We start from the raw sequence: 26,633 nt of genomic DNA on the forward strand, positions 1-26,633 counted from the left end.
TGTTTTCACTGGCAACGGTTCCTTTTCCTGGCAGGCTATCGAGTTCGGGCTGGAACTTGTTAGAAAGGAATTATTTGGAGGATTGGGGACGGCCGCAATGTTCGCATTTGGAGAGATCCATGGATACCTAGAGATTTTAGTAGAAGGCCAATTTCAGCGAAGAGGAACTGCAGACTGAAGTGGGTCTCCGATCTGATAACACCTAAAGGCGAATGGAACCTGCACCTGCTCAGGCAATATTTTCTTCCGGTTGACATTGACTACATTGTCAAGATCAAGATTTCGAGAGCTGCTGAGTCTGACTTTCTGGCTTGGCACCCGGATAAACGTGGCAACTTCTCAGTCCGCTCTGCGTACCACCTTGGCCGCGAATTGTCGCCAAATATGCAGCTGCGGGGAGCCACTAGTAACTGTCCTGATGGCACTAGTTTAAAATGGAAGAAGCTTTGGAAGGAAATTGTCCCCAAAAAGGTAAATATCTTCGCCTGGAAGTTGAGCAGAGAGGGTCTCGCTACCCAAGTGAATATGTGCAAGAGAAATTTGGAGAAGATCCCAATTTGTAAAATCTGTGGGGCTGAGGAGGAGGACAGCTTTCACGCCATGACGCGCTGCCCTCATGCACGTGCATTGTGGGAAGCCATGAGCGAGAGCTGGGATCTACCGGATGTTAGTAGATTAAACACACCGGGCCGGGATGGATCTTCCAAGCCATCTCTGACCTTAACGACATCCAGACTGCAATGTTGTTCATGCTGCTTTGGAGAATCTGACATGTCCACAATGATATCACGCATGACAAGATGTCGGCGCCTTTGGAGGTATCCAAAAGATTCCTCACAAGTTACCTTGACTCTCTGCTCCTTGTTAAGCAACATTCCGTGGTCGATGTGGTGAAAGGAAAACAGAGCTGCTCCTATGTGGGAAGAGCTGTGAAGCATCATCGCCTGTCCGAAGATGATAGAAAGGAGGAAGTTTGCTGGAAACCTCCTGACCAGAACTCTGTCAAGGTGAATGTTGATGGGTCCTTCAATTCGGTAGATGGGAAAGCTGGTGTGGGAGTCATCGTCCGGGACCATGAGGGTAAGGTTATCGTCTCTGCCTGCCGGTCTCTCGCAGCCTGTGTTGATGCCCTGGACTCTGAACTTATGGCGTGTGAAGAAGGCATTTCAGTCGCCGTTGCCTACTCGGACAAGAATATCGTTCTCGAGTCTGACTGTGCTGAAGCGGTGTCACTCCTGAATGCCAAAGAGACAGACAGATCCTTGCATGCTGTGAACGTCCGAGAAATTAGAAGGCAGCTAGCTAGATACCGAGTGAAATTAAGTAAGATTAGTAGGAATCAGAATTCTGCTAGTCATGCCCTGGCAAACTTAGGCCAAACTTGGGGTAGAGATGCTCGCTGGGTCGGTTGTGGACCTCAGGAGATTGCTGAGATTGTAAAGCTTGATTTTAACCTCTTTGTTGGTTAATGAAATTTCCATTTAAAAAAAAAGGGTGGGCAAAGTGTAACCACTAACTCTAACCACAATGGCGGCATTGCAGCCAAGTAAATCACCCTGATTTCTGTTTCAAAATTTTGATTACTTACTAGAACCTCCTAGCCTTTAAAATAAATTTCACTCCTCTTTAAAAGGTGGCAAGCCCCATTCGGCCAGTTTGAAATCCAACAGGGACCTGAGAACTTGGTCGGCTTCTTTGTGATAGGAAACATCCAGCCTCGGATTTGGGACCATCACCGCGTACCTGCAAAAGAAGAAATAGTTGCTGGGCAAATGCACAGTTGTTTGCGCAGATGAAACTGCAATAGCCACTCACATTCCAGCATTCTTAGCTGCTCCTACACCTGATGGTGCATCCTCAAAAGCCAGACACTTGCTGGGATCTACATTGCCCTGAAAAGGAACATGCAAGTCAATTGCATCAGGGCAAAAGAGGAGTTCACACGTTTTTAGAAATGAAAGTGGTAGTTACAAGTGTTCCGAAATGATTCCAGTACCTCAAACCTCCTCATGGCAGCAAGAAAAATATCAGGAGATGGCTTGGCAGCCTTCACCTCTGGATCATCCCCCATGACTATGTGATGCATGAGGGCAAACATTTCCTGGTGGTTCCGTGTCTTCAGTGCAAAATGACGTTTATGGGATCTGAAATACACCATAAAGAACAAATCAATACAGTACTAACATGATTCTAACTTAGTACTGCTCAGATCTATAATAAGTGTCGGAAATTTAGTACAAAGTTAGTATAAGAAGAAACGCGTAGTGCACACAATCAGGGCCAGATGATAATTTAGTGAAATTACCCTGTCGCAACACAGATAGGTATTCCATTTGCATGAAGATGATGAATCAAGCGTAGCACCCCTGACAGACAAACGATTCATATCATACGAAAGAGAATAAAAGAATTAGTAGATCTGTTCCGCCAAAAATGGGAATGGGCGCTAGGGTTATGAACTTATAATCATGGAATCGACTCGATCATCAGATTATAAGTTCATTCCATACCGGACTAGACCGTGCACATTCTTATTATGAGAAGGGGTCATTCGAGCCTATGGAAATAGGATACTCTGTTTACATAGAAATCCCTACGTCCTTACATTCTATTTAGGATTAGGAATAGGTGTAAGCAGACCTGCTTTTGACATATCTATCCTATTTTTATTTGGGTACCATATGCACCTCTTTGGGCTTCTATTGAATCGAGAAATTGGATTGTACATCTTTCATCTTTTTGATTTTGATATCGATTTTGATACATATAAGGTGTCCTACGGATAATGCAAATCGAAGCTATTTGATGTCTGACTCAGGCCTATATGGCCGATCGATCGAAATACTCCAAGACTCCACCTTTGTCATATATTCCATATATCGCATTAGATAGATATCATATTCATGGAATACGATTCACTTTCAAGATGCCTTGATGGTGAAATGGTAGACACGCGAGACTCAAAATCTCGTGCTGAAGAGCGTGGAGGTTCGAGTCCTCTTCAAGGCATAATATGGAGAATGCTCATTCAATGAGCATTCCCCGTAGAAGTATTCCGCAAATCTGCGCCTGGCGCTCTCCTCTATCTTCTGAGGTCCTTAACCATCTCTCTGAAAAAAGTAGACAATAAAAGCCAAAATAGACTAAATATAGCCTGAACGATCCTAAAAATCCCTCGAAGGAGATAATAAAGAACCCAAAGCGGATGGTATCCTACTGCAAGGGTGGTCTTAAGAATCCAAAAGAGGTTGCTCAGAAGAGATAGATGTATCCCAACCTCTATTGCTCTCGCGTAAAGACTTTTTTTTACGCGACAGGAAAAAGTGACTACGAATTCCCCTTTTTGTTTGCGAATCCCTGTTTGTATCCTTTGAGCGCACGCCCATAAGTAGCGATCAAATCAAGGAAATCGAGCAAACGATCCCAATACCGTGAAAGAAAACTTCCCAGATCCAGGGAAGCTTTTCATAAAGGGCTTCGACAAGGGGTTTTATTCGTTCTTTGAGCAAAAAGATAAAGATCGGATAGATTCGAACCGCAATTGCAAAGGTAATAACTACTATGCCAGCCCAAATCATGATCTTCACCAACTTGGATTTGGTTCTCTCGCTAAAATCGCGAGTTGCAGAGATGAGAATCATGAAAAGCAAGATCCTGAATAAGAAAACAGAAACCGAGGAAACCACAAGAGTGAAGACTAGTAGAGTCTCGTCTTTTGTCATTCTTTGCTCCTTTTTCACTCAATGATTCTTTCTAATTTCCAGACCAAAAATTCTATATGTCTATTCTATGATATTTCTATATATAGAGAATATGATATCTAATATGACACCCGATTTGTCAAAGGGGTTGGATTGGTGACTTACCCATTCAGTGACTTTGGCACCGGACGTTCCAAAAACGGGTACTATCGGCTCGGGTGAATTAGAGAATAGATAGAGGTCCGTTGGCATTTCAGCCTTTCTTCTCCTTTCAGGGCCTATCCGAAAGAGAATCCAGTACCTCTTGGTCCTGAATATCAGAATAGGACGAACGAACTGGCCTCCGCGGATATCTTTGCTTCGGAACAAAACCCTGCAATCAAATGGATTGTCCCAAGGGCGCCATATTCTAGGAGCCCAAGTTATGCTATTGAAAATTCGTTCCTCTAGCAGTTCCGGTTTGACCATTCCGTTCCCTTTTTCAAACTCCACTTCTTTTCATATAGCAATCCCTGATCAAAGAGAGAACAATATCCATTTCAAAACATTTCTAACGGATTCCTTGGTTCGGACCGACGAAGTAATGGCACTCAATTATTATCAACCTGACTGCAATCTTTTTCTGTCGGTAAGGATTGCACCAGAGCACCTTCTACTTCTAATAGGCCATGAACTATAGATAGAGAAGAATCATTCTGAGCGAGTCCATAAGAAGCGATCCACTTTTTTTCATCGGTTCCAGGGGAAGACCAAAGATCTTGCGCGACAGGTCCGCCATAAAAACACAAAAGAGAAAGAAGTCTCGTTAATCTCTTCATGCTCGTTCCAAGTTCGAAGTACCTTTTGGCCAAAGAAAAACCCGCTTCCTGACACGATTGCCTCTTTATATAGATAGATTGATTCTATGGGGTTATTACTTATAAGTCTATTTTGTACAAGAGCCCCTCCTATCTGATAGAAAAAGGTCCCATGATCCCGAGCCGATCTTACCTTGGCTCGCAAACCACAAGTTTGTCTATGAAGAGTTAATCTAAGTGTATTTTTTTCTATAATGGATTTCTTATGTGGAATACTAATGGATAGGGCCTCGTTGCTAAGTGCCACAAGATCTAGTGCACTGGAACTCGTGGTTATGCACCCGAATCTTTTAGTATGGAACATTGTCTTTTCTAAGTAAAAACCCCTAGTATATGAAAGAATGAAAAGGTGCTTTCGTTCTTGTGGAATAAGAAGCCCTCGTACCTTAATGAAAGGAAAATCGTAATTTTTCGTTAGGTATTTGACCAAATAGGATCGTCCAGTTCTTATAGAACCTATCACTAAAATACCCGATAGGGCTAAGCGGAACGAAAAGGGTTTTCCATGAGATGGTAAATGAAAACGATTAGCCCCACACGAGGTTTGGGAATAAGTGATTGTCTGATAATGAGCAAGGAATATACGTCTTTCTGCTAAAGAGGATCTATTAAACTCATAATTCATTAGATCCTTGTTATCAATGCCAACTAGGTATCATAAGTAAATGGATCCCGGTTGTTCAATCCTTTGACAACCAAGGTCATTCTTTGCTAAAGAGAAATGGTCACTATGAGTCAGACTCAATAGAATTGGATCCATTCCAAATAGAGAGAATTAGGATTCTTGATCCCTCTCAATCTCTCTTTCAATTCGAGGATCCAGAGAGGTGTTTTCATAGTCATCTCCGAATATTTGCCATCTCCGAATATTTTCGATTTCATTTTTCTATGATATGTCTTTCTATATGAAAATTGGTTATTTACGATGTAGGATGATCCCTGTTAAGCATCCATGGCTGAATGGTTAAAGCGCCCAACTCATAATTGGTAAATTTGCGGGTTCAATTCCTGCTGGATGCACGCGAACGGGAACGTTTCATAAGTCTATTGGAACTGGCTCTCTATCCATGGAATCTCATCCATCATCCATACATAACGAATTGGTATGGTATATTCATACCATAACATAAGAACAATAAGAACTCGAATTCTTATCGATACTGGAACTCAGAGCATAGGAGGGAAAGTTGATTTATGGATGGAATCAAATACGCAGTATTTACAGAAAAAAGTCTTCGTTTATTGGGAAAGAATCAATATACTTTTAATGTCGAATCAGGATTCACTAAGACAGAAATAAAGCATTGGGTCGAACTCTTCTTTGGTGTTAAGGTAGTAGCTGTGAATAGCCATCGACTACCCGGAAAGGGTAGAAGAATAGGACCTATTCTGGGACATACAATGCATTACAGACGTATGATCATTACCCTTCAACCGGGTTATTCTATTCCACTTCTAGATAGAGAAAAAAACTAAAGGAGAATACTTAATAATACAGCGAAACATTTATACAAAACACTTATCTCGAGTACACGCAAGGGAACCGTAGACAGGCAAGTGAAATCCAATCCACGAAATAATTTGATCCATGGACGGCACCGTTGTGGTAAAGGTCGTAATTCCAGAGGAATCATTACCGCAAGGCATAGAGGGGGAGGTCATAAACGCCTATACCGTAAAATCGATTTTCGACGGAATCAAAAAGACATATCTGGTAGAATCGTAACCATAGAATACGACCCTAATCGAAATGCATACATTTGTCTCATACACTATGGGGATGGTGAGAAGAGATATATTTTATATCCCAGAGGGGCTATAATTGGAGATACTATTGTTTCTGGTACAAAAGTATGCATAAACGTTCAAAATAAAATAAAAGAGAATCGCATGACTTTTAATTTAGCAGCAAGTAAGCAAATCAATGGTGTTTGAATATACTGTTTTCCTTCAATATGTTCAGTCAGTTGTACTCGCCCTAAGGGCAAACTGTTGCATCTCAGCTTCTTCTTGAATGGACGATACACTTTTGAATTTTGATGGTGTATTCTGGCAAAAAAAAATTAAAAATATGTTTCGTCAGCGAACACGTAAGATATATGAACTTGGTCTTCTCTTCTGATTATATTAATTAAAGATAGATCTCAAAGTTACAAACATTGTTATGAAATAAATTAATTACCTTAAATTCGACTTCCCTTCAACCCGAGCCTCTAACAAATAAGGTTCAGATGAAAGGTGAAATCTCTAATCACTTAAATTCGTTTCATAAAATCCGCCGCACGTGATTTGAGGTTAAGTTTTTTTTCATAATATAAGTTTACGTGATTAGATGGTCTACCTTTCATTTGATCCATTTTTTAGATCTAATGGCTACGATTAAAATCTTTTCAACTTTACTTTCCCTTCTGAGATAGCACGATGCCCTAAGCAAATTACAATTGTTAGATTAACTGAGCTTCCTTTTCAGATCAAGCCCTTTTCCTTTTCAGTTCTTTTCGTCAAGCAACCTCTGTCGACCCAATGAATGAAGTATCAAAGGCATAATGCTCCTACTATCAGTCAAGTCATGTCAAATTGGCAATTTAGTTGACAAGTGACGAAGTTTGATCTAAGTACAGGGCTGGGGGATTATACTAGTTCCAAGGAAGGAGAGAAGCAAACAAGGCGTTGCTCACCAGGCAAGACAGTGCAGGAGGGTAATAGCTCCTGCAGCATGCTCTCGCGCTCCTCAAGGAACTGCTCCGGGGTGAGCAGGCCGGTGAGGACGTACCCGTCGATAAAGAGGCACGCCGACTCCATGGCCCTCTTGCCCAGCATCTTGGCCTTGACAGACCAGTCCAACACCTTGCCGTACCTCGCCAGGATCTTCTCCTGCGCCTTCGAGTAGAACCCCTCCGTGTCTGCACCCCGTGCACTCCAAACGGGAAACCATCACTACTAAAACCAGCATGAAATTCCGCAATGAAATTAGATTGTACTCCTTCCGATCCATAAAAAGCGTCGTCCTAACTTAGTATAAAATGGTGCGACACTTTTTATGTATCGGAAAGAGTAAGTCTCCTTCCATCAGTTTAGACTTTTGTGGTTGAAATGGCTAGAACGCATTCAATTCAACATGGTATAAAAACTCTCGAGTTCAAATCCTGACCAGCGCAATATTTTTTTTTAAAAAGTGCGGCTCCACAAAACAAACGTTACAGTAGCAGACGTAGGATGATGAGATAAAGACATTGTTCAGTCTCTTTTCACCAGTATGCCAACTGCTTGGAAGCAGCAGATACTACCGAGGAGGAGGCCGTCCATGTCGAAGATGACGTGCGAGATGGTGGCCCTTGGGCTTGGAGCTGCCTCCACTGATGCCATTGGCACGCGGAGAGAAATCATTGGGAGTTCCTTTGTGGGAATGGTGTGTGTCCACTGTCCTCCAGCCGACGAGTACTGCTCAGCTCAACCATGAGTCCATGATAAATTGGTAAGGTTGGAGCAATGCGGGCCGAGCAAGGCCGGGCTGGGCTGAGCCCAAATTATGAATCTCACCCAAAACCTTAGCTCCTGGTCTAGTTCTTTTTTTTTTCATTACGGCTCTGAGCTATATACCTGGGCATTTCTCGGGCCGGGCTTGTAAAAGCCTGACTACCAATTCAAAAGCCCGAGCCCGGCCTGAAGCCCGTATTTTCCCCAAAAACGCAAGCCTGAAAGCCCGGCCCAAAAATTGACACGGACTAAAAACCAGGCCTGAATCCGGCCCGGATTTTTCGGACCGAGCTCGGGCTGGGATGCCCATGCCCAGGTATACTCTGAGCTGGTCCAACCGGAAAACCAAGCGTGATACATCAAGTGGCAAGCCAACGGGCCGGCCAGAAAAGAAAGCGGATGCATCTTGTGAAAAAAAAACGTAGCTAGGGTTTAGGGTTTGAGACGAGGACGACAACGATGTAGCCACCGCGGGAATCCCGGTTTCGTCACCCCAGTCGTCATATTTGTGCTGCAATGAATCTTCCAAGACATTTAAAGAAGTTTATAGTAAATTAGTAATTTGAATTATGTGCTTCTCGTAATGCTACGGTGTAGGATGCGGCATCAGTGTGAACAAAAGTATTATGATTAGTCCTCTTCTTGGAAGTGGCTTAACTGACGTGGCAGGGAGCGAGAGAGTTTTTCCGTCCTCAAATTCAATGTGTCTAATATTGTGAAATTTGGGTTCATCTCCTCGCAAAGCCGATACCGATTTGTTGAGTTCTTTTAGTGTGTCTCATTGATTTTATTTGGCTTGATCTTTATGGCTTTTGAGTCCTTTTCTAGTGTTCGGACGAAGATCTTGTTGTTCAACGAATCAACGGTCTATACCTTCAAGGGATCTCATTCATTTTATTTGGCTTGATCTTCTATGGCTTTGGATTCCTTTTCTAGTGTTCGGATGAAGATCTTGTTCTTCAACGAATCAACGGTCTACAGATTCAAGGGATCATTTCCGGTACATGTACGTTCAACACTCGTGACTTCTCGTCTTTTTGGATGGCGACTCTGAAACCTTCAAATGCAGTAAAGTTCATGCATGTGTTCGAGTGGCGGTGTTTCTGCTCTTGTTTGATTGCAATATCTTTGCTAAAGTATTGACGGTACTTCATGTTGTGAAGATTAATACCACAGAAAAGATTTCTTTTAAACACTTCAATGCATATGAGATTGAGATTTACTGTTATCAAATGCATATGAACCAACTGCATACTTAAATGACAACCACTCTACAATATTATTCGTGTACCTGCTTGGTTGAGCCGATATATCGAGCATATGCAAGGTTGAATCAAAAATCAAAGTATGGAAAAATAGTTTAAGCACACAACTAGCATGTTGAATCAAACCCATGAATTCATTGAATTGACGTAAAAACTAGAGCTTCGCTGACATGGAAGTTCCAGCAAAGAGTATTGGCATGTGGAGTGAAGCACCTTGACACGCTGCCTACTCGGTAACTGATGGGAAAAACAAGGTACGGAAAAATAGTTTAAGCACACAACTAACTGATGGGAGATTATTTATTGAAGTATGCAGTAGTTGCACCAAATCAGAAATAGCCAAGAATGCACATAGTGCAACCACTAACCCAAACCATATTGCAGCATTGCAGTTAAGTAAATCACCCTGCAAAAATTTCAATTATTTTATAACTCTAAATTTCACTCCTCTTTAAAAGGTGGCAAGCCCCATTCCGCCGGTTTGAAATCCAACAGGGAACTGAGAACTTGGTTGGCTTCTTTCTGATATGAAACATCCAGCCTCGGATCTGGGACCATCACCGCATACCTGCAAAAGAAGAAATAGTTGGTACTTTGCAACTCGTAGCCAAATGCACAGTTGTTTGTGCAGATGTAGCTGCAATGCCCACTCACATTCCAGCATTCTTAGCTGCTCCGACACCTGATGGTGCATCCTCAAAAACTAAACACTTACTGGGCTCTACATTGCCCTGAAAATGAACATGCAAGTCAATTGGATCAGGGGAAAAGAAGAGTTCACACGTTTTTCCAAATGAACATGGTAGTTACAAGTGTCCTGAAATGATTCTAATACCTCGAACCTCCTCATGGCAGCAAGAAAAATATCAGGAGATGGCTTGCCAGCCTTCACCTCTGGATCATCCCCCATGACTATGTGATGCATGAGGGCAAACATTTCCTGGTGGTTCTGTGTCTTCAGTGCAAAATGACGTTTATGGGACCTGAAAGACACCACAAAGAACAAATCAATACTGTACTAATATGATTGTAACTTAGTACAGAGCAATGAAGAAACACGTAGTGCACACAATCAGGGCCAGATGATAATTTAGAGAAATTACCCTGTTGCAACACAGATTGGTATCCCATTTGCATGAAGATGATGAATCAAGCGTAGTACTCCTGACAGACAAACGATTCATATACATCATAAGCAAAATTATGCATATATATATTTAGCAGCCAGAGGTAAATAAGAGTTCAAAAATAATAAAAGAGAATCACATGACACTTGTAATTTAGCAGCAAGTAAGCAAATCAATGGTGTTTGAATATATTATTTTCCTTCAATGGAGAGATTCGTTCAATATGTTCAGTGAGAGAACACATCAGATTATATGAACTTGAACTTCTTCTCATTATATTAATTAAAGATAGATCTTAAAGCTACCAACATTGTTACGAAATATATTTACTAAATTAATTCCCTTAAATACGACTTCCCTTCAACCCAAGCCTCCAACAAATAAGGGTAATATCAATTTGCTTCAATAGTGTAGGTGTAGTGGAGTACTGTAGCATTACTAGGTTGGTTTGAGAATGCCACATGACTACAGATGACAATAGAACCGATAGCCTAAGTCAGGCCAATGAAGCATATTATCTTTGCAGGATATGAGTTGCCAACACATTCCTAGTATTTAGATGGTTTAATACTTTCAGTTACTTATTTTGCTTGCCAGTGACAGTGAACAAGTTTCTTAGATAGCACAAAGCCCTAAGCAAATTACGATTATTACATTAACTGAGCTTCCTTTTCAGATCAAACCCTTTTTCTTCTCAGTCTTTTCGTCAAGCAACCTGTGGACCTAATGAATAAACTATCAAAGACTAGTATCAATCAAGTCATGTCAAATTGGCAATTTAGTTGTCCCAACCCCAACTGACAAGTGACAAAGTTTGATCTATCGCGTTACAAAGTACAAGTACAGGACTGGGAGCCTGGGAGATTATAGTTCCAAGGAAGGAGAGAAGCAAACAATCCTTTTCTCACCAGGCAAGACAGTGCAGGAGGGGAAGAGCTCCTGCAGCATGCTCTCGCGCTCCTCGAGGAACTGCTCCGGAGTGAGGAGGCCGGTGAGGCCGCACTCGTCGACGAAGATGCGCGCCGACTCCGTGGCCTTCTTGCCCATCATCTTGGCCTTGAGGGACCAGTCGAACACCTTGCCGTACCTCGCCAGGATCTTCTCCTGCACCTTCGTGTAGAACCCCTCCGTGTCTGCACACCAAACGGGGAAACCGTCAGCACTAAACCACCATGAAATCGGGCAAAGGACACGCAACAACGCAAGAAGCACCTGCCAACTGCCTGGAAGGCAGGAAGCAAGGGGAGCAAACAAGGAACGGGGGAAGAGGAGGAAGGGAAAGCAGATGGTACCGAGGAGGAGGCCGTCCATGTCGAAGATGACGTGCGAGATGGTAGCTCTTGGAGCCCGGGCCGTCGCCGCCGCTTCCACGGACGATGCCATTGGCGGGCGAGAGAGAGAGATCTGGGGAGAGTTTCTTCGTGGGAATGTCGGGCGACTGGTGTGTGGCGTTCCCGTCCAGCCGACCGGTGCTCCGCTCAACCATGGCAGAGCTTGGAACATCGCGGGATGGGCCAGGCCGGGATGGGCGACCTGACTATTGACCTAGATTATAGCTGGCCATCGGGCTTGGGCCCGTATAAAGCCCGGAGGACGGGCGGGCCAGGCCCAGGTGCGGCACGGCCTTTACCGCGCCTGTGCTTCATCCTCAGGCCGGGCTGGATTTCTTCTAATTCTGGCCCAACCCGACACGATTTTTTCTTCTGGCCCATCATCTCACGTTCTTCTAGCCCAGCCCATCTCTGTTTATTTACTTTTACACAATCAAGCCCATGTGCTGAAGCGGGCTGCATTGGCCCGTCGGACTTAACGGGCGCAGGCCAGCCCAGATGGGCTCAGGTGAGCCGGGCCGGCCCGGTGTCCAGCTATAACCTACAGTAGGTACTGCGAAATTATGGTTCGTCCCGGGCCGGAAACTATAATTGATGCCGTTTCGTCAGTTGCCAAACCGACGGGCCGTTCAGAAGAGAGCAGCAAATTCATCTTTGTTTTTTTGAAAGAGAAATCAAATGCATTTATGCACAGTGATAGGACTAGGACCACCTTCGCTCATTCGGCAGAGAAGATTCTTTTGAGGCCTGCAGGCGCTTGCAATGATTGTCAAGTTTGGAATCAGGTTCTCCCTCTCGATCTCGTCGAGTATTAGGCGGCGGGGCACACCCTTTGTGCAGAAAGGGCATCATTGTAAACATTGCGCTCTAGGCCTCTACTACTTACGCCGCTTGACTTAAGAGTTTCTACATGTTCGTTTATCCATTCCACTCATCCATTGCAAAAAAAAATAGTCCACTTTATTTGTTAATCGTAATCAAGCACTTAAGCCGAAGAAAGCAAAGCCAATCATGAATAAGTGCGGCACCACTCATCATCTTTGCATTGCATGTACGGAAGCAGTAGTAACTGGTTTCAGGCTTGACGGACACTCGATTTGGACGTTCTAATTAGCGTTACTCATGACCATTCTTACGCATGCAACACATGCAAAAAGAGAGAGCTGTATTAATTAATGGGGAAAGAGAGACCTAAATTAAAGCCAGGTGTTAGCTAGTAGTACCAAAATGTAGTCTGCAGGACGGTTTGGCTATCATGCCAACTGTTAGAGTGATTGCTTATCTTCGATCGCCACACTTGACTCGGAGCCTCTCTCAGTTTGCTTCGCATGGTCTCTAATACAATGCAGAAATAGAAGGGTAAACAAGACATGATTGCTGCCGGCGTGTGTCCTATACTCCTATTAAATATAGATGGGAAAACAAAACAGTAGTTTCTTCAGTCGTGGGCGTATAGTGATTCTCTCTCTTTTTTCTACAGAAGTAAAGCTCTGAATTATCCTTCAGATCGTCATGTTGATCCCCTTTTCAAATCTTAATTAATTCGACATCTCAGGTAATCCTCACGGTGTGACTTTGAGGATACTTTATAGACCAGTCTATCCTTCTAGAGGAATTTCTTCGTCCAGACGGTTTCCCTCTAGAAGAGGATGAAGGTTTTAAGTCCAAGACGGTAAACTAAGACAAGTCAGAGTTATTAGTAGTGTGGATTGATGGCGATCATGGGCATGCTTGCTGGATGCAGGATAGTTAACATATATTTTACTCACACTAAAAAGACGTAATAGGATAAAAGAAAGATAACAGTATACTAGTATTCTTTAAGCAAGGAGTAGGTTACAAATGGGGTTGTGTGCATTATTTTAAACTATCACAAAATTTCCAAATCAAAATTGGAGCTTAATTTTCCGTGTGCCATTGAGAAGTGGAGTACTTCCTCCGTCCAACAAAAAATGTTTCAAGTTTGTCAAAATTTGGATGTATCTAGACATGACTTAGTGTACAGATGCATTCAAATTTAGTCAAAATTGAGACATTCTTTGTTGGACGGAGGGAGTATTTCGTTTTCGCTGCTGGTTATTTCACTAGTTTGGATGTATTCTATGTAAAGCTAATTGAAACTACTGAGTGTGTACTGTGACATCTAGCAACGTGGAACAAAGTTGAAGGAGACTTTCAAAGGCCTTCATGAAATGGAAATGGAAATGGACCGAATTGTACTGTCCTTGCCTCTCCGGCCACCTTTCTCCTTTGTCTTGCCTTTTTTCAGCATGGTCACTGTCCAGACTTATCAAAGCATCTAGAAGCATTTGGAGTTAAATTAATAGTGGTTTGTTTCATGTGCACGTATGCCTTAAAATTAAGACCACTAATCCCTTGGTATGCAAAAATTGGCTATGTTCGTTCTTGTTCAAAATGTAGAGTTCTCTTGTATGAAGCTAAGCGTTTTTAAGTATAAACCATTTCTTGCCAAATAATCACCGAATCACACAACACTCTGAAGGAGTATGTATCACGAAACACATTTCTTATAGAGTAGAAAAAGAAAGAAAAATAAAATCCGCCGTTCATTCTTGGTTGAGTTTAGTTTTGGTTTCTAAATCAGACATGTCTAGATTTGGTCATAATGTAGTTTCAACACATGTCGACTTACGAAAAATTGAAAAATCTGTTATATTCCCTCAATTTCAAAACATAAGGCACATTATTATGTGTGCAGTCAATCTTTGAAATCGTTACCCATGTAGAAGACTCAGTTGGTGACGACAGTATGTTGCCTCCGTACTATGTCACTTGTTGATTTCACATTAAGATGAGAATGAATATGGATTACATGACCTAAACTAATACCCAAAATAATATATGGTAATACGAGATTCTCTTTGAACATGTAAATGTATTTATTTTTTCACTCGGTAGCAATGCAAGACATTGCGCTAGTAATAGTATGTATAGAAGTACATGGATTGAGTATATAATAATAATTTTATAGTATCTATCTTTTAAAATATATACTTTTATACCGTATATTTGGTACTCCCTCTGGCCGGAACTACTCATCGCAGATTTTAGGCATGCTAGAAGTAGAAAAGACCTAAGCTTGGGGACACGAAGTGTGTACATGGATCTCCCACATCCTGCCACGGTTCACGCGCCCGACACACGTCCCACCGTTCTATAGAATAGGTGATGCGGCGACGAGATAAGTTAGATGAAGCACTATATTTTGTAGATAAAGGATAAGTGAATTTCGCTCCGTCTCTACATCAATCGACATAATATATGTTATACTAATAGTATCATCAGCATATAATTTCCTATAGTTAATACATATGCACAACAGCATATTGTGCCACATGAACCCCTGTTCCAACAAAGTTTTGTACCGATTTTGATAGGCATTTTGCACATAGTTTCTTTTTAGAGGATTTTGCACACATTTAAGATCTCGAGATGTGGGAAGAATAATCAAGCCATGTGAATAAGGCATTGGGGGTGCTTTTTTTGCCTACGTAATATCAAAGCATATGGCGTGACGATTTATCAGCAAATAAAGCCCCGAGGAAAAAGGCAAAAACGGACGCCACGTACGGCATCTCGCGCACACTCTCTTGTCCCCAGAGCACCCCCTTCGATATCACACACCAACTGTTATATACACACAGACCAGCAAAACGCACACACACGCCTCTCTCTCTCTCGGTCTCTGGATAGAAAGAAAGAAAGGAAGAAGCAGAGAGAAATGGGGATCGGCTCGCGGCGCCGCTCAGCAGCTTCTCGCTCCGTCGCCGACCTCTCCACCGCCGCTCACGAGCACAGATACCCTGCCGACGAGGACGATTTCGAGTTCGAGTTCACGCCCCTTCTCCCCCATGGCCGGCGCGACCACGGCAGCGACACCAGAGCCACCCCGTCAAGAACAGCCAGCCACGGCAGCGGCACCAGAGCCAGCACCCTTCAGGCGCCGCGGGCCGAGCGCGCGCCGGCATCGGCATCGGCAAGGCGGCAGGAGAGCGGCAAGGCGCGGGGGCGGCGTCCGGTGCGGTGGCACGAGCTGGCGTTCGGGTCGGCGCGCGTGCCCGCGGCCATGGACATGGCCGAGATCAGGAGGCGGCTGCGGCGGAGGGACGGCGACATCGAGCTGGCCGCCGCCGAGGCCGAGGCGTGGGCGCCGTGGAGGCTGATCCGGTCGCTGAGCTGCAGGGGCGTCGAGGCCGTCGCCGCGTCGGCGGCCGCGTCGGCGTCGGCGCCGGTCAGGCTTGCCTAGATATAGTAGGTGCACCTGTACTGTACAGCAAGTAGGCGGCGCCGGCCGGCTGGTGAACACCGTGCCGTGCTGTGCTGTGCGTGGCGTCACGGGAGTGGCTACCAGGTTGGTGGAGGTTCAAGAGCACGAGACTGATCAGCGGTGCCCATAAATGTGTTTCTTTTTTCAGCTTCTTATTTCTATATATAGAGAAAAACAAATGGTTATCTCTGATTAAAAAGGATATATACTACTCGTATATATGTATGTATATTATACTAGTTGTCGTCGTATATGGATAAATAACTTGGACGAAATACAAATCCGTACTGTTATTGATCCCTTGCTTTGAGTTCACTCCTTCCCATTTGAAACGAGTGGCATGCATGCATGCATTGTTCAGAAAAGATCGAGAGATAGCTCGATGTATGCTATGCAGTGCAAAGTTTCGTACGAAGAACAAAATAAGAAGAATTGGTTTTCTGTTACCACTCCTCTATTTCAAAATACATCTCATATAAATCTATGCATTTAGACCAAGACAGTTCTCGTTTTTAGTGCTTGATGACTCATATTGAGTTAATAATAATTGGATGCGAGTAGTTATTGGCCGGATGCGATGCGAACACCAATAGAAGAAAGCATTTCTAGTACTACTAGGCTTGTTAATCATGAGATCGAGGAAATTAAAGGCAAAAGATGTGCGTGCCGCGCGCGTCCGTGCGTCTCGAGGAAAAGACGAAGCCTCGCACCGCCCAAACCACCAGTCTATTTAGCAACACCCGATCTTTAACTAATCTTGGAACCTTCTGCTCTTCTATGCAAGTTTTCTCCTGTCTACTAGAACAAAAAATCAATGACGTCTTTGCAACCGTAGTCTAGTCAACAAGGAAAATTCAATCAAGAGTTGCCTTGTCAGGGCAACCTGGAGTCATTGAAATGCAGTACCGAATTCAAGTCGTGCATAACATTTTCTGGTTGGATTTTACAACAGCATGGATGCAGGCTGCTATGGCCTATGGGCGCTGGAAGAAAGCCACGTGTCCCAGCGCATCATGCAGTGGCAAAATTTAAGCCCATTTTTTCTCCGGTCTTAATAGTTCTTCTAGACCTTTCCGAAGCACATCCTTCGTCCCGTCAGAGGAGATTTATGCCTACGTTTGAGAGGAGACAATTAGAAAGACAAGACGTAGCTAGCCGTGTCTTGCCGGATCGACAAGCACACAGCACAGCCCAGGCACGCGACTTGACATAGACATGCACTCACAAAAGACAATACATACGAACTCCGTTTTATAATTCTCGTCGAAATATTACATTATCTAGACACTATTTAAGAATAGATACATTCATTTTTAAACAAATTTGAGACAAGAATCGTGTAACGGTGGAAGTACTTATTTTACGGGAAGAGCAAAATTCTCCCTGTCTTGTCCAAATACATCCAAATACGGACGTCACTTGGAGATCAAAACCGACCAATTAGCGCTCACCGCAAGAACGCATTAGCAGCAACAGTGCATCCGGCGAGATTCGACATCGATGGATTGGATCGTCCGTTCATTCTTCCGGCCGTGGCTAGCTTTTGTGAAAGGAAAAGAGAAAGCGTTGTTACTGCCACATCTCTCTAAAAAAAAAGGTGAAAGCGAAGGAACAAAGGGAACCACCTTGCCGTATCATCACCCCTTGCTTCTGTAAAAACCTTCTCTTTTTTTTTCCGTTTACAGTAAAAGTGAAAACAGCAGTGCTGGAAACTTACTGCCACAGCCACTGCTGCTTCGGCCATGGATGGATCTCCCTACTCTGCAAGAAACGTTTCTTGCTCCTACTCGATGCCGACCTTGGCTCGCAAGCAAGGCAAGATGGCCTCCTTGTACCAAATACTGCAAGATATCGAGTGCGGCAGAAATATGTGTTTCAATTAGTGTGTCAAGTGACATCCCACCAATATCTCACTTCTAGTTTATTCTTTTAATTTTAGCTTAAATTTTGAGTCAAAAATTTCAAGTACTCTCTCCGTCCAACAAAAGATGTCTCAACTTTGACTAAATTTGAATGCATCTATACACTAAGTCACATCTAGATACAACCAAATTTTGACAAACTTAAAACATCTTTTGTTGGATGGAGGGAGTAGCAAATTCCAAATGAACTAGAAGTTGGACTTGACTGCGATCCCACTTGCATCCTAGGTTTCGATACTCAAACTAATGCAAATCAAAGGAAAAAACTGCAAACTGTTTGAACCAAACGCCAAAGAAAGAACAGATAGATAAACTTTGATGTAACTGATTGGACCAAATGCCATCAGAAATAGCAATAAGAACGCCAGCAAACACATAAAGTGAAAATGTTCATTACATGGAAATAAACCTGCTGGGGTTACCAGCATAACCAATTAACCATTATGGAGTTTTACAGCACCAAGCAAAATAACATGTCATGTTTGGAACCTGGGGTTCACTCCAGATCTCATATGTCAAATTAACCCACCCTAGGGTTAAGGTTAATTCGACATATGTCACTACAATCTTGACGAGTTTGAAAAATGCCTCTGCATAAGGCAAGCATCATCAGCAACAATAACAAAATTCCTTGACGGAATATGCGCCCAGATGATACAACAGGATCATTATGTCTCTGACCGAGGCAATTAATGACATCGTCCAATGAACAGAAGATAGAAAATTTGCAGAAATTCAGGCCCCTTCCACCACGATGGAGCCACCATAACACCCTATCGGGAGAAAACAGTTGCCAGTTAACGAAGAGATGAGCATAGGCTTCATGATGTACGAAAAAAATTATATTAGAGGAACGTACACATACTTGAGAGTGATGGTCAGCTCGGAAGACTAGACAGGAAGACAGCTGACCAGCTTATTACCAACAAAGAGAATCCTGGATTAGACACCCAACCTTGCAAAACAACACGGAGAGGTAGGTGGGAGCATTCACCTTCTGAACAGAGCCTTGATATCCCGACGAATGGCTTCACTCACCAACAGTTCATCTCCAGACTCACGGGTATAAACTTGATTCAGTTTGAAGTGTTCACGGGTGCAATTCCCATTCCATTCAAACCAAAGCTTTGGTATGACTTCTTTCTTTAGTACGGTTGCATGTGTTTTCTCCTCCAGAGAATCGGCAGCTACAAGCCTGTAGACAAACACTTTCTTTCGCTGCCCAGGTCTGAATGCACGCCCGATCGCCTGACGGGTGACTGAAGGGTTCAGGTGAACATCTAGAACAACAACTCTCGACGCGCCGACAAGAGAGATGCCTTCCGCGCACGCCCTGATCGAACCAAACAAAACCTTTGCATCGTTAGAGCTGTTAAATTTATCCATTCTTGTCTAGTGGTGCCAGATATCGTAAATATCTCCTTCCCCACATGCCATCCCTTCATTTGAACCAACAACCTCTCCAAAAATCTCATGGGAAGCAATAACCGGCTAAAAGCAAGTAGTTTCTCTCCTGCAGAGTCAGCAAGCGACAGGATGTTGAGGAAAAACCGGGCCTTCACACCATCTCTAATGTTGATAGACTCGATTAAACTATCGATCTCAGCATCCGTCCAGTTCTTCTCGTTAGAATCAGCTTCTGAAATATCTTTTAGGCAAGGATGGATGTACACTGCAGTCTCTACTGCAGCTCTTTTCAAGCTCCCATAGGCCTCTAAAGTGTCCAAAATGTCCTTCTGCTTTTGAGTGAGCTTCAAGAACACACTGAAGTCAACTAACCCGAGTAGTTTATCTAAGACATCGCCCTTATAATAGTGAAGCACATCTTCCGTCAGTTCTCTAAGACCACTAATGACATGAGATTTTCTCTCAAAGTTGTCATCAGCCAGCAAGGTAGCTTCTACTGACTCAGCGAATACCTCATCAGCCTTTTTGCTGCTGCTGCAACCCGCTACTATTGCCTGACTCATTATCCGTCGAACAATGCGACGGGATGAGCGCATCTTGAGAAACTTGGGGCGAACAAGATTCAAGATGTTAAACACTTCTTTGACGTGATTCTGGAAAAGTGTACCTGACAGGACCACCTTGCGTGGTGTTCGAACATCACGTAGTGATTGCAGAACATTAGTCCCCTCATTTCTTGACGTATGACCCTCATCCATTATCAGCAAGTTGGGGATTACAAGCAGCTTGTCCTTGTGTAGCAGCCACTGCACAACTTTCATCAGCATAGATAATTTGGGAGAACCGTTGGTATCCAAGAAATAGTATACTCTTATGGGATGCCCAAGAATTGAGGACTTTTAAGTGCCCTGTTCTTGTGTTGGCCTTAGCAGAATAAAAATCATACATAGGTATGTCCTCCACTTGCCATCGCTGGAATTCCCTCTTCCATGTGCCTACTATCCCTTTGGGAAGCACAACAAGTACCCTTGCAGAGGAATGCTTTGCAAGGAAGCTCTGAATAAAACTAATAACCATGAATGTTTTCCCTGAACCGGGGGCATGGGCAATAATGCAACCTCCAGGATCGCTTGTACTCATCAGATTCTTAACCAGGAATTTAAATCCTTCAAACTGATGCAGTCTTATTTCCTTAGCATGCATGGGATGAATGGCTGCATCTTCAAAAATGAAATCTTCATAGGCACTAGCAGTAGCACTACCAAAGTCTTCTATCTGATCAGCATTCTTTGACCCTGCTTCATGGGTCCCTGATCTCTTCCTTGAAAGCTAGTAAGAGATAAAACATCAAGTCACTTGCTTTCCCAAATATATTATTCCCTCTAATAAAAGCATCACAAATCTGTAACAAATTACAAACCTGTTTCCACCAACAATAATCAAATATTTTATCAGCACTTCTCACAATCATACCGCAGACACGGCATACCTCGCCTAGATCTTCATGAAGACAGATGTCATGATTGCAGCCAATGTCAACATTAATTTTTCTCTTTACATGTTTATCATTGGCTACCTCTTCATACTCATCAAGATGGACAAGTAATATAATTAAGTTATTTAGCAACTCACAAAGCCACACGGATTGGATAACACCAACTGAACTGAAAAGGAAGTGTCCAAATTTGTCCCGATAGAATTGAACTTTCCAATTACAAATGTAGTATATTTACTCAAGTTTTGGATAACGCCAATATATTTTTGGGAAGGAGCAAAACAAATGAGATAAATCTACCAGTCAACAGAAAAACATATACTTCAAATTGCTAACGCAACAAAACTCATGTACCTTTTTGCTTGCCATAGCAAGGTCAAAATGATTCCACAAATCATCCACTAAACAATCACTTTCTTTTTTTGGCTCATCACTGGCTACCTCTTCGAACTTGTCAAGCTGGACAAGAAATGTAGCAACTCAGAAAACCACATAAATTGGATAGCAATAATTGAACTGGAAAGTAAGTGTGCAAATTTGTCATGATATATATTTACCTTTCCTATGACAAATGTAGCATTTTTACTCAATTTTGGATAATGCCATATATTTCTAGGACGAAGGAAACAAATAAAATACAGCTACCGGTCAAAGAATAATTTCAAATACTAAAGCAATAAAACTAGCGTACATTTTTGCTTGCAATAGCAAGTTCGAAATGATTCCACCTATCACGCACCAAATATTCATTTTCTTTTTTTTGCTCATCATGAGTGACCTCTTCGGACTCCTCAAGCTGGAAAAGAAATATAATTAAATTAAATTATTTTGCAACTCGCAAAACCACACAAATTGGATAACAATTGAACTAAAAATGAAGTATGCACATTTGTCATGATAGAAATTGACCTTCCAATGAAAGATGTAGTAGCATTTTTACTCAATTTTGGATATATTTTTAGGACGAAGCAAAACAAATGAAATAAAGTTACCAGTCAAGAGACAAAAATATATATTTCAAAATGCTAAAGCAAGAAAACTCGCGTACATTTTCGCTTGCAATAGCAAGTTCGAAATGATTCCACATATCATCCACTAAATATTCACTTTCTTTTTGTGGCTCATCATTGGCTACCTCATCATTAGCGACCACTTCGGACTCCTTAAGCTGGAAAAGAAATATAATTAAATTATTAACTGACTCGCAAAGCCACACATATTACATAACAAAGACTGAACTGAAAAGGAAGTATACAAATTTGTCATGACAGATATTGAACTTTCCAATGACAAATGTAGCATTTTTACTCAAGTTTTCTAGGAAGCAGTAAACAAATGAAATAAAGATACCACTCAACAGGCAAAAAATATATTTCATCAAAATGCTAAAGCAACAAAACTCGCGTACATTTTTGCTTGCAATAGCATGGTCGAAATGATTCCACGTATCATGCACTAAACATTCACTTTCTTTTTGTGGCTCATCATGGGCTACCTCATCATTAGCGACCTTTTTAGAATCCTTACGGTGGAAAAAATATAAATAAAATTATTAAGCGACTCGCAAAGCCACACATATTAGATAACAAAGACTGAACTGAAAAGGAAGTACGCAAATCTGTCATGATAGATATTGAACTTTCCAATGACAAACATAGCATTTTTACTCAAATTTAAACAACGCCATACATTTCTAGGAATAAGCAAAACAATTGAAATAAAGCTACCAGTCAATAGAAAAATAAAATTCAAAATGGTGAAGCAACAGAACTCGCGTACATTTTTGCTTGCAATAGCAAGGTCGAAATGATTGCAGAGAGCATCCACAAAAAGTTCACTTTCGTTTTGTGCCTCATCATTAGCGACCTCTTCAGACCCCTTAAGATGGAAAATAAAATATAATTAAATTATTAAGCGACTCTCAAGGCCAGACAGATTGGATAACAACAATTGAACTGAAAAAGAAGTATGCAAATCTGTCTTGATAGATATTGAATTTTTCAATGACCAATGTATCATTTTTACTCAAGTTTGGACAATGCCATATATTTCTAGGAAGAAGCCAAACAATTGAAATAAAGTTACCAGTCAACAGAAAAAATAATTCAAAATGGTAAAGCGTCAAAACTCGCATACCTTTTTGCTTGCAATAGCAAGGTCGAAATGATCACACATAGCATCCATAAAACATTCACTTTCGTTTTGTGTCTCATCATTGAATACCTCATCATTAGCGACCTCTTCAGACTGCTTAGGCTGGATAATTAATTTATTAAGCGACTCGGAAGGCCACAGATTGGATAACAACAACTGAAATGAAAAGGAAGTATGCAAATTTGTCATGATAAATATTGAACTTTCCCATGATAAATGTAGCATTTTTACTCAAGTTTAGAATACTGCCATATATTTCTGGGAAGAAACAAAACAAATGAAAAAAAACTACCAGTCAATAGACAAAAAATATATTTCAAAATGCTAAAGCAATAGAACGTGTGTACCTTTTTGCTTGGAACGGCAAGGTTAAAATGACAATCACTTTCTTTTCTTGGATTCTTCTTTTTCTCCATGGGCTCATCAAAACCAAAATATGTTGGCTCGTTCTTTAGTTTTTTTTGTCTTGGATCATTTGAGGCATCTCTATTAACCTGGGAACTGACCTCTGATATCTTACGTTTTCTCTGGCAAGGAGGATTTCGATCCTCATCATATGAATCAAGAATTATTAACTCCTTCGTAGGATAAGGGGGAAGTAGTGTTTTTCTATCATTCGAGTCAAGAATTATCAACTCCTTCGTAGGATAAGAAGGAACTTGTGTTTTTCCAGAGTTTCCATCCTCATCATCCGAGTCAAGAATTATCAACTCCTTTGGAGGAGAATCAAGAATTAATAATACATTATACTTCTTTTTTTCTGTTTGCTCCATGAAACAGTTGGTCATGTTAGCATTGGGCATTTCACCACCCATTGCAGAACCTCTAGTGGGATGATGCAGAGTGGAGAAGGAACTAACTGGAGCTCGAGAAAATAGAAATTCACCTATCGCAGAGCCTCTAGTAGGATGATGCAGAATGGAATGGGATCCAACTAAGTCACCTAGAGGAGAACCTCAAGTGGGATCATGCATAACGGAATGTCCAGTCAAGTCACCTACAGCAGAACCTCCAGGGGGATTATGTAGAATGGAGCAGGGTCTAATTAAGTCACCTACTGCAGAACCACCAGTAGGATGATGCATATTGGGATAGGGACCAATTGGACCCCGAGGAAATGGAGAGTCACCTATCACAGAATCTCTAGTGCGATAATGCATGGAGAATTGACCAATTGGACCTTGAAGAAATGAAAAGTTTTCCATCCCTAGCTAACAATGTTGTATCCTACCAAAAATCCTATCTGCAACAGGAAGTGGAAGGCAGCTGGAACAAGTTGCAATTCCAGGTGTGCGTACACTATGCTGGATTCAGAAGCTTTCTCTTGCCTGTTGTAATACATGCCTACATAGAAAAGATTAATTGCATGTCATAGGAGAGACCAAGTAAATTTGCATCAACAATAGAAGCATAAATTATGTTCTCTTCTATAATTTGCATGAAAAACAAAACCTTTCTATAAAATTCTAATTTTCATTTAAAAGAATGGCACAAGTTAACTGAAAAAGCATAAATTTCCATATCGCTGGCTTTGCTGCGCTGGTGAACAAGGAAATTGATGGCATGTGTAGAAAGGCAACTATTTTTATATCGAACCCATGTAGAAGGCAATTATAGGTAGAGTGTAAACGGTTTGATGCAGAAAGGGGGATTACAAATTTCACAAGATAACCTAAATACAATGGACAAAAATAATATTTTACATTATAAAGATGCTCCTACAAACTAAACCACAAGAAAAGTAGCTCGGCATATTGCTATCCAAAGAACCATGAATCCTCCTAAGGTTGATCCCCTATTTCTCCCATGCACAAAAGATAAAACTAATAGTCAGATTTAGAAAACTTAATAGCCGATTTATGAAACTATAGTAGTCAGATCTAAAGAACTTACACGGAAATATGAGGAACTTACACCCTTTTCTTCATCAAGGTATACCGATTTCCATCAACTCTCCTCGGTTAGCTTTGAATAGTAACTTGGTATCAACTATCAACCCGATGGATCAGCGAAGAGTATCAAGAGAAAAGAGGGCGGAAGGAGGAGGGTGCTGCGCACTATCGGCGAGAAAGGAATATGGCTTAGGGTAAGCGCTATACCAGTTCCCTTTTATAGTGGTTGATGCATTAATCACATGTATCTGAGCCATTGAAAATAGTATCAGTGGCTGATGTTGTTCAAGCTAACCTACCAAACAAGGAATGAATTAGGATTACTAATGGGCTGGGCTTAAGGTTTAATGGGTCCAATTTTCCTGGTACAAAATGGCCTAATGAAATGGTTGGGTTGGGTTATGTACAATATAGAATTATGGAAGTTGAAATAGTAGCAATTGGAACTAACTCGAAGGAATAGCTATTCCAGTTGTCGACTTCTCATGGTAATTCGTATTCTTGGTTGCTTTTGCATCACCAGCAGCTTCATATGTTACTGACATTATGTTTCGAGAACAATTCCTCTTTTGGCAGTGGCAAGCAAAGATCATTTATACCTCAAGACCAAAGCTTTCATAGCACTCACACTGCAATGTGCTTCACTTGAGCAAATATTTGGCATACTCCCAACAAAAAAGCCAAATGAAGTTTGGAAAAGAAAGGTAACCCTTGATACACTTCTATGGGATGATGACTGGCGACATGAGCATCCAAGTGTCTTATTTACACGCCTCTAGTTTGCACTAGTGGATGAAATTTTTCTCAAATATTTGATACCAAATATTACACCAATGATACATCACAACAACATGTTTTAGTGATTAGAGCATCTTCAGCAAGTTCCCTAAAATCCATCTTTTCCTAAAAAACTGTCAACATTTCCTAAAGGTTGAAAGAAACAGCTCCAACAGATTCTCTGAATGGTTCCCAATCCCTATAATTTTTAGAAAATTTCCTATTTTCTCTCTCTTCCCCGAATGTACGGAATGGACGAGCCATTCCATAAACGAGGAAAAGCTCGTGCAGGAAATAAACCGCCCGATTGCAGGACGTTTCCGGCCCGACCCGCCTGGCCTGACTTGGCTGCGCCCGCCATCCTCCACCGGCGGCCATGCCCAGAGTCTCCGCGACCACCCCGCGCGTACGTTGACTCCCACGAACCCATCCTAGGCCGAATCGTGATCGACGATGCCTCCCACACACCCAAAACGCCGCCGGCTGCCGCCACGAATTCGGTCCGCGCCTCCATCGATTCTGCGGGTGCCACCCCGACCTCCTAGGCGCTCCCCTGGCCTCGCTGCCTTCCTCAGTCTCCCTGCGGCCTTCCCCGCAGCGCCTCTGAACCCGCCGGCCGCCGGTGGTGCTTCTCCTCCGACGAGAGTGCTGCTGGTGCGGCCGGCCGTGTTGCCGACGAGGACGAGATCCAGTCCTTCGGAGCAGGTCGAGGAGATCCAGTACGGTGTGCCGCCGGCAGTGGAAAGATGGAGAGAGAGAGAGAAGATAAGGATGCAGCGATGCAATGGAGAAGAGAAATAGACAATGACATATGGGGCCCACGTGTCAGTGGGATCTACAAAAATTATAGGGAATCAGTTTTAGTTAACCTGCTGGAGGAGAGTCAAAAGTTTTTCTCTCACCTATCCATAAAACTGGTAAACTGGTTTCAGGAACCTGT

The 26,633-nt window shown here is 42.3% G+C and overlaps 3 protein-coding genes, 1 long non-coding RNA gene, 1 other non-coding gene and 1 pseudogene across 5 annotated transcripts; 2 read left to right on the plus strand and 4 right to left on the minus strand.

Annotated features, from left to right (window-relative positions):
- Window positions 1–1,616: 1,616 nt before the first annotated feature.
- Window positions 1,617–7,924, minus strand: LOC100824091 ((DL)-glycerol-3-phosphatase 1, mitochondrial). The gene is made up of 6 exons (XM_003571529.1): window positions 7,846–7,924; window positions 7,237–7,461; window positions 2,306–2,366; window positions 1,997–2,144; window positions 1,816–1,892; window positions 1,617–1,743 (listed from the first exon to the last, which is right to left on the minus strand). Exons 1-6 carry the CDS (start codon window positions 7,922–7,924, stop codon window positions 1,617–1,619), a joined length of 717 nt encoding a protein of 238 aa, XP_003571577.1.
- Window positions 2,929–3,009, plus strand: TRNAL-CAA. Its single transcript has one exon. It is a non-coding gene; the product is annotated as a tRNA-Leu (tRNA).
- Window positions 7,925–9,415: 1,491 nt separating the features above from the next.
- On the minus strand, window positions 9,416–11,951 carry LOC100825118 ((DL)-glycerol-3-phosphatase 2). Its single transcript, XM_003573550.4, has 6 exons — window positions 11,720–11,951; window positions 11,336–11,560; window positions 10,404–10,464; window positions 10,136–10,283; window positions 9,955–10,031; window positions 9,416–9,868 (listed from the first exon to the last, which is right to left on the minus strand). The coding sequence occupies exons 1-6, from the start codon at window positions 11,928–11,930 to the stop codon at window positions 9,742–9,744; spliced, it is 849 nt and encodes a 282-aa protein (XP_003573598.1). The 5' UTR covers window positions 11,931–11,951; the 3' UTR covers window positions 9,416–9,741.
- A 3,277-nt stretch (window positions 11,952–15,228) lies between these two features.
- Window positions 15,229–16,457, plus strand: LOC104583582. Its single transcript, XM_010236212.3, has one exon. The coding sequence runs from the start codon at window positions 15,501–15,503 to the stop codon at window positions 16,023–16,025; it is 525 nt and encodes a 174-aa protein (XP_010234514.1). The 5' UTR covers window positions 15,229–15,500; the 3' UTR covers window positions 16,026–16,457.
- Window positions 16,458–18,391: 1,934 nt separating this feature from the next.
- LOC100824399 lies at window positions 18,392–23,185 on the minus strand (annotated as a pseudogene).
- Window positions 23,186–23,490: 305 nt separating this feature from the next.
- LOC104583583 lies at window positions 23,491–26,605 on the minus strand. Its single transcript, XR_731415.3, has 2 exons — window positions 24,918–26,605; window positions 23,491–24,368 (listed from the first exon to the last, which is right to left on the minus strand). It is a non-coding gene; the product is annotated as an uncharacterized LOC104583583 (long non-coding RNA).
- Window positions 26,606–26,633: the final 28 nt, after the last annotated feature.

The sequence above is a fragment of the Brachypodium distachyon genome, chromosome 3, assembly GCF_000005505.3.
Source record: "Brachypodium distachyon strain Bd21 chromosome 3, Brachypodium_distachyon_v3.0, whole genome shotgun sequence".
NCBI classification, from domain to species: domain Eukaryota; kingdom Viridiplantae; phylum Streptophyta; class Magnoliopsida; order Poales; family Poaceae; genus Brachypodium; species Brachypodium distachyon.